At 31.8% G+C, this 14,574-nt stretch overlaps 1 protein-coding gene across 1 annotated transcript in view; it reads right to left on the bottom strand.

Annotated features, from left to right (window-relative positions):
- Positions 1-4,834: 4,834 nt before the first annotated feature.
- The window catches only part of LOC132110372 (adhesion G protein-coupled receptor A3-like), an 88,453-nt gene continuing 78,713 nt past the window's right edge, over positions 4,835-14,574 (bottom strand). Inside the window, exons 16-19 of the mRNA XM_059516922.1 lie at positions 12,287-12,410; positions 10,895-11,043; positions 7,444-7,539; positions 4,835-6,028 (exon numbers count right to left, since the gene is read on the bottom strand). Of these exons, the coding sequence (XP_059372905.1) occupies positions 4,900-6,028; positions 7,444-7,539; positions 10,895-11,043; positions 12,287-12,410 (1,498 nt within the window). The 3' untranslated portion in view covers positions 4,835-4,899. The remainder of the gene's footprint in view (positions 6,029-7,443; positions 7,540-10,894; positions 11,044-12,286; positions 12,411-14,574) is intronic.

Raw genomic sequence — 14,574 nt, 5'->3', positions numbered from 1 at the left:
TTAATGCTAGATATTATTTCAACTAATATATCAAATTGCTTTCTCTGCAGAACATGGGGTTTTTTGCGAATGATTTCTGAAGATCATGTGACACTGAAGACTGGAGGAATGATGCTGAAAATACAGCGGAGCATCACAGAAATAAATTACTTTTTACACTATATTCACATCAAAAACAGCTTTTACATTTTAATAATATTTTTAAAAATGTTGCTGTATTTTAATGCAAATAAATGCAGCCTCTTTATTTTTCTTGCTTCAGAGCGGATCAAACTATTTTCTGCCCACATATTTGTAATTCATCATATTTTATTCTGTATTATAGACATTATTCATAATTTGAAGGATGTGAAACTGAAGCAGAAAAGTCAAACATGATAAAATAAGACATTTTTTTGCAAATACATACACATAACCTCAAAAGATTTCAACCCATTTGGCTCATAGACTTTCCAAAGTCAGATTAAATATGATTAAGATGAATAAAGCCCATAATTTGATAAAGTCAAGCGTGTGAAGCATTAAAAACAAAATGAGTGCAGACGTACAGTTCAACAGAATTGAGTTATAATTGAAGTTTGTCTCTCATAACATCATACAGTTGTTCCAGCAAATCTCACAGTGTAAATCACAATCCTGCGCAACACAGACGGACAGATGCATTAAAACTAACAAAACGTCTCAACTCAGATACTGAGCAATAAACCAGAGACAGATCCCCCTCCATCATTCATCATCTACATTTCATCCATTATTTATTATCTCAATCTGTGATGCATGGAAACACACAGACAGAAAATAAAAGAACTGATGGGTGGCCCAAACAAGGACAGCCAATCAGAGCGCAGCACTTCAGAGGAACACAGGAGGGCGTGAAAATAAAAACGGTGCATTAAATGCTGCCGAACCTGTTGCTTCTTCTCAAGAGGAAACTTTTCCGTTTGATTCCTGAAAGTCACATTTAAATGGAAAAACAGAGAATCTCAGAAAACATGTCCAGGTCACATTTTTCATTCATAAATTCAATTCATAAAGAAACAAGATCTTTTGCATTGTGTTGTCATTGTCATGAAAATTAAGCAGAAAATAAAAAACAATGATAAATAAAAATTATACATTAGTCCTTATTGTCATGACAATTAAGCACAACAAATATTTAAATATATCATTTTAAAGTACTATAATTAAACTATCTATCTATCTATCTATCTATCTATCTATCTATCTATCTATCTATCTATCTATCTATCTATCTTCTGATTTTGGATCGTAATCTTTTGCATTGTGTCATTATTGTAATGAAAATTATTAATAAAAAAATCTCATAATAAATACAAATAATTAAAGTTATATATATATATATAATTAAAAAAAATATTTATTATATATGATATTAATATTAATAATATAATATTAATTATAATATAACATTAATTAATTAATATGATTTATTAATTAAAAAATATAATATAATTTTGGATTGTTATCTTTTGTATTTATTATATTTTATGGCATTATATTACTAAAACATAAAATACAATTAATAAGTCTTAAATTATGCTTAATTTTCTTGACTATATATATATATATATATATATATATATATATATATATATATATATATATCCCAGTGAACACATGTTAGGAAAAATTGTTAGCCTGAATGCAATGTAAGTTGCTTTGGATAAAAACGTCTGCTAAATGCATACATTTAATTTTATATATATATACTGTATATACATATATACACACACACACACACAAACACACACAATCTTAAAATATAAATATAATAGTTAATATATATTTTTATATAATTATATATTACAAATTTGCATTGTAATCTGATTGTGCCATGACAATTAAGCTCTTCAAATATTCTATATTCCTATAAAACGCTTCTCACACAAACACGCACACTTTTTTCTTTAGATATTTGGGGGTGAAATATGACCGGGATATGTTTTTGACGGATGGACTGTGATTCACTCTTCCATTTATTTTTGTATTTTTTGAAGAACGCGAGGCTACTACACAGACATCAACTCACAGACATGTCAAATGAAGAAAAGCGAGACGTTTGTACGTTGAAGACTGAGCCGTCTGAGCACGAGATCACAGTCTTCTGCGAGACTCGTCTGCTCAAATACTCTACTAGTGTCAAGCAGCTGTCAATCAACCACAAGCATCAAATCATTCTCATTTTTCCTTCCAGTTACACAGTGATGATGATGTTCTCACACAAACGACAGAACAGCGATTCACTAGAAACAGTAAAGAATCAGCACAGATCTGTAACAGAACAACTGTGTTCCACACCTAGTGAGCCGCTACAGAACACATAAACATATTGATTTAGACATTTGAGTTAAATATTAAAGATCCACACGTAATTATGATGTTTTGCATTGTGGCATTATTTTTCTACAAATAATAAATCTTACAATATCTTTAAAATACTTAATTTCCTTAAATTTGCTCATGTAATATTTCCTTAATAAACATAATGATAATAATAAAATACATATTTTTAAAGGAGCTTCTTAAAACACTTTGCTTTATTGTTAACTGTGATCTGACCATTGCACAAAATAAATAACACATCTTCAAATATTCCTAGAATAATATAATATATATATATATATATATATATACACATACATATATATATGTGTGTGTGTGTGTGTGTGTGTGTGTTTCCCATTTACCATAAGTATTTGCAACTCTTTTAGTTGTATTTAAATAATATTACATGCACTTATAAAAATAAATAAATCTTGGTATTGTAAAAAAATAATTTAATTACTTCAGTTAAAAATTATGAACATGGTTAAAATACGACGGCGTGTGCAAGAAGCGATATTCAATTAGTTAAAATGTACAAGATTAAAACAAATTGGATTTCCTGATGATAAATATATAAAGCTGGTTATCGTGTGTTTAAAACACATTCAGGATATTAGTGTTATTACAGTAATCTGACCTGTTTCATTAATGCATGACAGACAAATATGCATCACATTATTATTATTATAATTTTTTTAATGCATGAAAATTTTATTTGAAATTCACATATATAAATCTTACATTTATAAGTTCGCCATCTTGGATGCATTTTTGAACATTTGGAGCAATGCATTCTGGGATTTCCTTCTCTACAATGCTTCTTTACAGTTTGGCTAAAATAATCATACGTAGCCTACTAGCAGCTCACTAGGAACTGAAACAGAGTTTCTTTGTTTACGTCGCACATTTCAATGGCAGAACAGAAGTTAGACAGAAGCAGGCCTTTTTTGGGTATTACTAAGTTTCCGCTAGTTGATATTCACAGTATATATTAAGCATGTGTGTCCCATGGACTCTGGATGGTTTAAAACGGCTAGTTAATTTTTTCTCACTGTAGAAATGACTGATACATTTGTGGGACTCTCAAATACATCTATGAAAATAAATATATGGCAAATACTTCATTAAATGTGTCACCTGGAGTGATAAATGTACCTGTACCTGGTCACAATGGCCATGTAAACACTGCAGGGTCCAGTTCGGTTCAGTATCGATTGTAAATCAAACATCATTAGAAGCACATTACACTCTCACAAGTGGAGTGACTCCGGATTGAAGTGCAGTGTGAACACGTGCTCCAACTCAAACCAGGGGCCTCATTTATCAAACACACGACTGATCTGAACTTTCATGGATTTTATACGATGTCAAGTCAGACAAACCAAGAAAGTGATGTGAAAATGTATACATAAACTGTGAAGAGACCCAACTCTGTGTGTTTACATTACACATATAATCGAACTACTTTTTAATTACTTTTAGATTACTTTTGACCTAATTTATCATATTGACTGAATCCGGATAATCTTGTACAATATCGGTATAAAAATACATAGAGTAAGAAAAATATATTTTATTCGTTGTAATTAACATCATAAAGTGCATTAAACATTACATTACGTCAATGTTTCCCAAACTGGGGCTCGTAAAGGTACTGCAGGGGGTTTGTGAGTTTAATGAAAAGTTAATAATTAATCAAATCATAAAAATGTACAATTTAAATATATCGTTTAAAATAACAAATCGAAATAAAACCGTTCATAAACAAAAGAAAAATTTTATTTGTTTTCCTGCATGTCGTGTGATCATTAAGCAACATCAGAGAACTGTGGATATGTGGATGTGATGCTTAATTATTTAATATTTATTTTAATATCACAGGGGCACTTCAAGTTATATATATTTGGTGAAAGAGGTTCAGATTACAAAAAAGTCTGAGTATTTTAAAATTTAATTTAATCATATTACATATGCTTAATTTTTGGAATCTGATAACATATATTTATGTGTGTGTGTGTGTGTGTGTGTACTGTTTTTTATACACACTATATTCCTGAAAAAATAAAAGTATATTATATATATTTAAAACTGCATATTTTTGTTTATATGATAGTTATGAAATTAATTCATTATTAATGATTTCTCTGAAACAAAAATAAAATAAAATGGCCTAAAAAATTAATAAAATAAAATAAAATAATAAAAATAAAAAAGTAATAAAATAAAATAAAATAAAATAGGTTTGGTCTTCCTTGCCAATATAAATTGTGGCCATTTTGTAGATGGCGTTAATGTGCTTGTTCACAATGAACTTGAAATTAACTGCGATTTATAAAAAAGGGATGCATTAGGGAATCTAGGACTTAAACCCTCAACAAGAACATTTGATAAACTTTCACACATGTAGGATCACTCCATAAATGAGGCCCCAGGTTTTCCCTTCTCGTATTTGTATGATCCACAGAACCACTGCAATCATCCTAGAGCTTGAGATGGTACTAAAAATGAAATTAAAGCTGCTTTCTTAAATGCTAGTGCTGGAGTTCGCTCGAACTACACGGTAGTTTCATTTCTCCAGGGTCCCGTGCGTATATTCCCTGTGCAGTCAGATGGATACAGCGCCTGCGCACTTCCCTTCAGGATGCCGTTCTGATTGGCCAGCGACTGTCTATGTGCATGCAACTCTATGTGTGCGTGATGCATATCGTCCCCCACGAGCTTTCCGCACCCGCACAGGAAGCTCTCGCCCGTGTCGAGGAGCTCATCTTTCGCGCAGCACACGTGATGATGGTGGCAGAGCGTGAGCGCCTCGTGAGGGCAAACGTGATGCTCTTCATGAGCCAAGTGGCAGATGTGGGTGTGTGGGCTGTTTGCACGCGAGCTGTGCGCACTAGCGCCGTCCGCGCCGGAGGGAATACGAAACGTTAGTTCCCTTTGCCGCCTGGTTTTAGTTCTGACGGGTTTGGAGCAGCGGTGCAAGTGCATGGCGGGCCGGTATCCCTCAGGGTCGGCGTGGAGGAGCACATGCGCACTGGTTTCGTCCTCTAGGAGCTGTTGCGTGTGCAGGGCGGCACAACACGGCGAAACCGGTGTCAGGCAGGTCACATGATCCTGCGTGCGACACGAGCAGTGAGCGGGTTTCCCGGCATCCAGGTGGCAGTCGCCGTTGATGTTGACTTTGTGGGCGTGGCATACATCAGAGGGGCGTCGCCCAGGACAGCATGCGCACCAGCAGTGCCACACATCGTCACGTTTCGCGCAGTGGTGAATCAAAACAAACAACCCGAGCGTGACGGAAAACGCCCCATACAAGCAGCTGAAGATCATATCCAGAAAGTGACCCAGCGATACGGCCAGCGCGGCAAACGTCCACGTGGCTACGAATAAAAACAGCGTGAACGCCGTCGTCCGCAGCTGGGCTTTAAACGAGTGTTCGTTGGCTAGCTTGGACGGGTTGATGAGACCCGGGCATCCGCCGTGACACTGACCGCTCGCTGGCTCCCCCTGGTGGACATCAGAGAGCCGCTGCTGCTCCTCGCTCACAGCCTTCAGCTCGTACTTCCTCTCGGGGTGTTTGCACAGCTGGATGAAGGTGCACAGGAAGTAGACGCAGGTCACCAGGATGATGAACCCCACGGGGCCGTAGAAGGCACCCAAACTCGGCTCCCACTTCATCCAACAGCTGCAAACACAGCAGATAAACACTCACTGAACATGTTTGCATGCACGTTATTTTATTAAGGTTCATATTCTGGTTACTTCGCATTCAGATTTGATTAGTACAAAACTTTAACTTATCTATTCCCTTCTGTAGAGCTGCTTTATCTATTGATAGAATTTTGCAACATTGACGCTGCTATTCAACTGAATTAAATAAAAAATGAACTGAATTGAGTTGAATGATGATACTACTGTTTTATGTAGAGCTGCCCTTTAAATTAATTACATTTGTTTTACAACTGATGAACATCGCATATACATATACAATGTGCGATGAAACAAATAAATTAAATTACTTCAAATGCAAAATAGAGTTGTAGTTATTGTGTTGTTGTTAACCAGTGTTGTTATTGGCAACATTATAAATTGTTTTCTGTAATTTAAAGTAAAATAAAAATTAAAAATGCATACATACTGTACATACATACATATTAGATGAAAGCGTAAAAAAAAAAAAAAAAAACCTAATGAAAATTAAATCAAAATGTCACCTTGGCAACTTTAGTAAAATAAATAAATAAAATCTAAAAAAAAAAAGGTATATGGAAATGCTAAAAAAAAACTAATAAAAATTACAAAACCACACGCAGACACACACATAAAAGAAAAAGAAAACTAAAATACAAATCAAATTTGTTTCATAAATGATCAACTTGGCAACACGGACAAATATACAATCTAAACTTAAAAAAAAACCCTAATGAAAATTAAATCAAAATGTCACCTTGGCAACTAACTGAAATAAGTTTCAGTAAAAAAAAAATAATAATAATAATTTAATTTGTTTCATAAATGATAAACTTGGCAAAACTGATAAATATACAATCTGCAATTATAAACACGAATTAAATCAATTAAAATGCCAAATGGATGTGTCTTCTTGAGTGTTATTTTCAAACTAAAACTCAAAATTGTTTTCCATAATTGAAATAAAACTTAAATAATAATAAGATATTAGATGAAAAAAAAATGAAACTTAAAAAAACCTGATAGAAATTAAAATGAAATAGAAATGTTACCTTGCGACTAACTGAAATAAGTTTGTTAAGGTATTCAAATGACTAAATGTGAAATAAAAAAAAAGTTGAAATATGTACTGAAAATAAATATATTAATAAAAACTATAATAGTCCCTTAAAGTGACTCACATATACAGTATGAACGAGTCAAACTTGAATAAGAACACATTGGACTGATTTAGTGTCCTGTAGCTCAAGTGGTAGAGCACTGTGCTATCAAGCGCAAGGTTGTGGGTTCGATTCCCCGGGAACACATGATAGGTAAAAATTGATAGCCTGAATGCACTGTAAGTTGCTTTGGATAAAAGCGTCTGCTAAATGCATAAATTTAATTTAATTGAATCTAGTTGTTACTCACAGCGGCGTCTGCTCTCCGCTGCCGTAGTTCTCCATGTTGATGGCCGCTGTAACGCCGCAGATCATGAAGGGAACTCCTGTACTCACTAAATAAAACCTGCAGACACACAACACTATAATGCTGAAGCTAGAATGCAGAGCTGGGTTTCATCAAACACTGAGGAGATTTGTGAGAGAGACCGTTTCAGAGAAGTATTTAACAAAAAGTATAATCTAGAGGAGGATGTGAAAAACCCAATGCCAGTGCATAGAGACAAAATGAGAGAAAGATGAAAAGAGTTTTCTTTAAATGTCTTTTAATGACATTAAAACAGATGTTATTTAGATTAGTTAGCTAGATATAAATGTTTGTATTGTTAACTAACTATAATTTGATCAGCAAGATTATCTGATCCACCATGATCAAGTTTTTCATGCATTAAACTGTTTTAGTGAAAATATCTGCAGGTAAATATTGCTTTTTTAAAAATATGCATAGTTATATTAATCATATCAGTGCTGTTATTGTTAGCGAGTGCTAAAATACTAACTAAAATAAAAATATTTTATGGTGTATAAATCTCAAAAAACAAAATTAAGCATTAAAAAATATATATATTTCAAAATATTAATAAAAACGATTAATTATTTTTATTTAAATAAAAACTATATTAAACATGCATTTGATTTTTTTTTCTTAAATTTTACTGTATTTTACTACTTGAATTGAAATAAAAAAAAACTAAAATAAAAATAAACTATTTAGAAATATAAAGAATAATAAAAATTTAAATTAAAACGAAACCTGAAATATAAATACAAAAGCTAATTTAAAATATTAAATAAAACAACAACAACAACAACAATAAAAATATATAATTTATATACATGAATAATTATATATTACACTTCCGTTTGTTTTTGTAGTAAAACGGTGTGAAAGACATCCCTTTGATTATTTGTATTTTTAATTTACTGTATTTTTATACTTGCATTAAACATTTTGACTCTACTTAACTAAAGTTTGGTTACCTCTAATTAAAATAAATCACATTTAAACTATTCAAGACCATATAGGTGAATATAAACAATATGAAAATTGTCACACACACACTGCATGAAAAGAGACATACAAACAATACTTCTCACTGGGATCATAATGTGTGGATAAAAATGGTGCAATAAGGCGAAACACCTGCAGTGTTTACAGACGATCTGATGACAAATGGGCTGAAAAAAGAGGACTATAACAGCAGAACAATAACAACAGGTATTCATAACACTCAAAAGTTACACAAAATATGATTTGTGCTGTATTAATGGAGTTTTTTTGTTTTTTTGTGATGCATTTAAAAGGCAAGCCACTATAGGCAAAAACATATTTTTTATGCATTGATCAATTTTGAGCTATTGGGATTTCATCTTCTTTCAGACTATTGGAAAGAAACCAACTAAGATACACTTCTAAGTGTTTATTTTATTGCACTCGTCGATTTCATCTACAGTACCACATCTCTTTTAAGAGTTTTTTCTAAATTTCAGTAACACTTACATTCAGCAAAACTTAGAGCTTTATTCCTCTCTCTGTTCTAAAGGTTTTTAGTGAAGGGTTTGCTTGATTTTATTATTGCACTTTATCTTTTTACATCTATAGATTCCAACTCCAATATATATGTTTAAAGGCATTTTGGTCTCAAAATGAGTTTGTTTTTCCACCACAGTAACACTGACATACTCTAAAACTGACAGTTTTATGCTTCTCTATATCCTGAAGGTTTTTATAGAGGGGTTTGTTCATTTAACATTCGCCTGGAATGTCTTTCTACAAAAAAAAATTCCCCCCCAAAAAAAATTCTGTTTATTGACCGTATTTTTTAATTTACGAAGTGATAAAAAGAGAAACCCCAAATCCCATGTGAAAAAAAAAACTTTAATTATAATATATCATAAAATAAAATAAAAGCTTAACCTGAATGTTGGAAGTTTATGCAAATGAGTGCATATTTAAACATAACATTTCAATTCTAACAGTTTTCCACAATGTATAATATATGCATTTTAAAAAAAAATCCTATTCACATGTAGTGTCTTGCTTTAAAGCACAAACCCGATGTGACTTGTGTGTAAAAAACAGCAAGTTATTGTAAATTAAATGATGTTTCATAAGCAAGTCTTCAACATTAACACTGCACTAAAATCCCAAAAGTAATAAGAAAACTCTGCTTCTGAAAGAGTGAGAGCGTAAATACTACTGTACTCTTATTTGCAGTATGCACAGTATGCACTTCGTCTGTAAACATGGAATACTAGTATGCAATGCATTGCATAATGCATAACCGTTTCACATACATTTAAAAAAAAAATAGGCTTCAGATTTGAGTATACACTGTGTGGTATGCAATACACTATGAGCAACTCATTTTCCATGTTCTGCTTTAATTAAAAACCAAATTAGTTTGGAGAAAAGAGGGTGAATTGGAGTGTCTCCATGTTCTCCTCACGTCAGAGGACTAAAGATTGGTTAAAGATCTCGCTCTCAGCATCTGACAGAGAACACAATGTCTGCACTTGGCTTTCATGTGACCTACTTTCAGCACAATCAAACCCAAATACTCCACTCAGAAGAACTAAAAATCCCAGATTAAAAGCCACGAACAAGCAGACGCGTTAAATTTAGAAACATCAAAAAACCAAAGAACGTGTTAGTTCTGCCTTCATTAGAACAAAATACGATGTAGTTGAAGATAAGTCGTGTGTGTGTGTGTGTGTATATACACACATGAAAACCATACTTAAAATTATTATAATTTTTTTTTTACTTGATATACTAAAATAACTAAAACTGAAATAAAATGTATATATTCATAAATTAAAAAAATACAACAACAAAAAACACTAATAAAAAAGAATATTAAATAATAAATATTATTATTTTAAAATGAAAAATAAATATTTTAAAAGCTATTAGATATTTAAAAATATATTTTAAATGTAAAAAATATCGAATTGTAAACTGAAAACTAACTTTTGTTATTTGCCACATCAAAACGTCTCGTTTTAATTGAGTTGAATGTCTACTAAAATAATTGAAATAAAAAATTACTTTAAAAAAATCTATATAAACATATTTTTAAAAAAAATAATAACAACAAAGGCAACTTATGAAAATGAAAACAAAATACAAAAACTTAAAATATCACAAAACAGAGTTCAGATTATACATTTCTCTAAATTGTTCATTATTTATGCGTTCAACAGCTGCAAACAGCTGAACCCAACTATTAACTATGAAACATGAAAACTGTGCTTTATGTTTCTTTATGTTTATGTTCCTGTGGCTCAGTGGTAGAGCATTGCATTATCAGCGCAAGGCTGTGGGTTCGACTCCCAGGGAACACATGTAAGGTAAAAAATGTTAGCCTGAATGCACTGTAAGTCGCTTTGGTACGAGAGTAAAAACTCAAGGTTCGTACCTCAGCATGGGTGATTTGGGGTGAGGCGGCTTGTGGTCTCCGTCCTGCGCTTGCTGAGGGTTTTTGGTCACTTGTTTGTAGATGTTTCGTGCCGTGACGCCCAACCAGAGCATTGTGGACAGAGATGAGTAATGCAAGACGATACCGACCTGAAACACACAACACACACTGATACGATCCAGAGAGAAAGTACTGTTCTAGCAGCATCTCTGACCGTGTAAATACAATGGTAAAATGCAAGATTTATCAAGAGTGTATCAAAAGGGAGAGTAAAGAACTACTTTTGAACAGTAGTTGTGTGTATATAATACACAAATTTAATGATCGCAAATAAAACACACTGCCTCCTTAACAGCTTTGTTCAGTGAAATACAATGATATAGTAAAGTTTAAAGGGTTAATCGTCAGTTCTTAAGGAAACACAAATATAACAGATTTTATACACTTTATACACAGAGTCTGCAAGCGACACACAACAGTGTTGTGTTACTGAATGAATCCTCCTTTTTGAATGAATCGAGTGAGTCAATGATTCAGTGAATCATAAAGACAGTCATTCGCTTTGTTTCTGAATGAATCATCTGTTTGAACGAATCAGTTGAATGAATGATTCAATGACTCACTCATTAAGACCTACTAGCATTTTGTTTCATATTTAGTGTATAATTTCTTTATATATGTAATTAAACTGATTAATTAATCGGTACATTATGTAATTAGATAAAAAATATGAGCACTACATACTAAACATTATAAGACATGCAATATTTAAAGTCAGGGTTGTCAAATATATTCCCGCCGGGCGATTTGTACAACAGTATCAAATAATAAATAATATATGATTTAGAAAATTAAATAAAGTTTTTTTTTTTAATGTTAAGGTATATAACTGATAGATGGCTATAATTTGCAACTTGTTTGCACGCTCAAAAGCACATTATATAATGTTATAAAATGGTTATGCGCACTTAAGGATGTAGAATTAAAAAGTAAAAGTACTATATTTAATATTTGGCTTCTGCGGCTCTCATTCAGTCACCAGATCTGAACTGGGTTCATGTGAATCCTGCAGGCTTCAGCGCTGAATAAAAGACATTATACTGACAAACAAACCCGCTTTGTGGTGATGCTCACGAGAACAGAGCCTCTCAAACACACACGTTTTGACAAAAGCGACACTGAAAGCCCCTGAAGGCATTAGAGCATCTTAAGTGCAAATATACTGTATGATGCTCTATATAAATTCAATCAAGTCTATACAGCAGTTACATTAAGGTCAGACACTGTATGCATGAGGAAATAAAAAAAACATGCACATGCACAACGAATTATACATGAATAATCGAATTAATGCATTGAAAGACAGAATGTGAGCGCGGATGAGAGACTCACAGCCTGACAGATGATGGGGTACTTGATTCGGTTGATGCCTCCGGCGAACACTGCGAACGTCAGCGCTGTGTGGAAGCAGAAGTTGAGAAGCATGTGCCATCCTTTCCGACTGATCCGGATTGAGCTGGAGAAAACAGACAGACAACAAGAGTGAACTGGGTTAGACGGCTCGGAGGATATTAGAGGGAAGGACAGGTCATCATTATTTATTATTTAATATTTTATAACATATGACAAACATATATTAAATAAAACATCTTAAATTTTTTATTTAAAGTTTTAGTATATATTGTGTGTGTGTGTGTGTGTGTGTGTGTGTGTGTGCATATACATACATACATAAAAACAGTAGACAGATAGATTTATAAAATTAACAAAAATGTAATTTTTACTTAATAGCAATAAGTAATTTTTTTTTTTACATATTTTATAAAAATGTATAATAAAAATATAATACATAAACTAAGACTATAATAATACATTATTTAATAGTTGTTTGTTTTATTTTATTTTAAATTGGAGATATTTTAAAATATAATTAATACAATTAAAATAAAATTTCAAAATATAAAATAAAATATATATATATAATCTATATTTAAAAAACTGAGTGTATATATATATGTATGCTAATCCTATTATGTATATAGAGAGAATTTTATAAAATACATTATGAACTATTTTAATTTTATAAAATAAAAATATGCATCAATAAATAACGTACAAAAAAACTATATTTTATATATTAAATAGTATTTGTGCTGTATGTTTATATTATTTTAAATAAAATAAAAAGCTGCAGGACAAAATGCTCTGATGGACTTTAAACGGGTCTCACATTTCTATTTAACACTCTTGATAAAGTTGGCAACATTTCTGATTATTATCAATGTTGAACACAGTTGTGCTGCACAATATCTTTGTGGAAACCGTGATGCATTTTATTTTTTAGGATTCACAGATGAATAAAAAGTTTAAAAGAACAGCATTTATTTGAAAATAGAAATCTTTTGTGACATCAAAAATGTCTTTAATGTCACTTTTGATCAATTTAACGCATCCTTGATGAATAAAAGTATTCATTTACTTGAGCTTTTGTTTTAAAAACAAAATAAATACTAACTTCTAGAGAAGAAAAAAAAAAGCAGATACACAAGATCATGAAATCAGGCAAACAGAGAGTCTCATGTAAACACCGGAGAAATAAAGATTGATGAAAATAAATAAATAAAAAATCCCATCATTTTCGACTAAACCCCATGCATTTTATATTATAGCTCAACTAAAACCATAAAAAAAGTTACACAAAATGTAAAAACGAAAAAAAAAAAAAAAAGATTAATTTTAATGTCTAATTTTAATTTAATTTAACTTCATGTAATAAAATAACTAAACCTAAATCTTAAATAAAAATGAATAAAATCTATATAGACATTAAAAAAAGACTTATTAATCAAATGAAATAAAACCAAAAATGTAAAATGCATTTTATTTTAGCAACATTTCTCATTTTCATTTAGCTTAACTTGATGCATTAAACTAAAGCTAAAAACCAATATAAAAATGTAATAAAAACGATATAGAAATTAAAAAAAAAACATTTTATATTATAATTAAATTTTTGTGAAATAAAATAAACATTGAAAATAAATATAAAAAAGTATTTTTTGAGGTAACTAAAGGTAACTTGAGGTAACTAAATCTAAAACTGAAATGTTATTCTCACACAATCCAGTTAAACAGTCAAGTACACTCTGTAGTGATCCCTAGACGTCTGTAGTGAACCTCGGGCCATAAAATCATTATTAAATCTCTCAGAGACACATTAGCTTCAGATGTTTATTGGCATAGTTAGAGAACTCAATAAAGATTCAGATCTTGTGCTGCTGATATCGTGGCTGGAGTCTGATTTCCCCAAAGCCCTGATCGCCGTGATGATGATGGACTGATTTCATCTACAGCCCTCTAGAGCCGTCTGAGTCTGCAGGAAAACACTAAACCGTCCGAATCACGACAAAACACTGAAGCAGTCTGCAGAAGAACACACGGCAAACTGAGACTAAAGCTGTGTGTGTGTGTGTGCATCTCATGACGGAAGACTGATAGAGCTACTGAAGTGTGTGTGTGATTCTGACCTTTACAAAAACTACTGCAAAACACACAAAGAGCCTGCACTAAACCACACTAGCATCACGACTGCAGGATAAAACTATCAACTATCAACCATTGTTGTTGTAGTTAAATTAAAACAAACCATTAAAATATATATATATATATATATATGTGTG

This window comes from Carassius carassius, chromosome 30, assembly GCF_963082965.1.
Source record: "Carassius carassius chromosome 30, fCarCar2.1, whole genome shotgun sequence".
In the NCBI taxonomy this organism is placed as follows: Eukaryota; Metazoa; Chordata; class Actinopteri; order Cypriniformes; family Cyprinidae; genus Carassius; species Carassius carassius.
The sequence above is the reverse complement of the archived record's forward strand: the minus strand, read 5'-3'. Positions and strand labels throughout refer to the sequence as shown.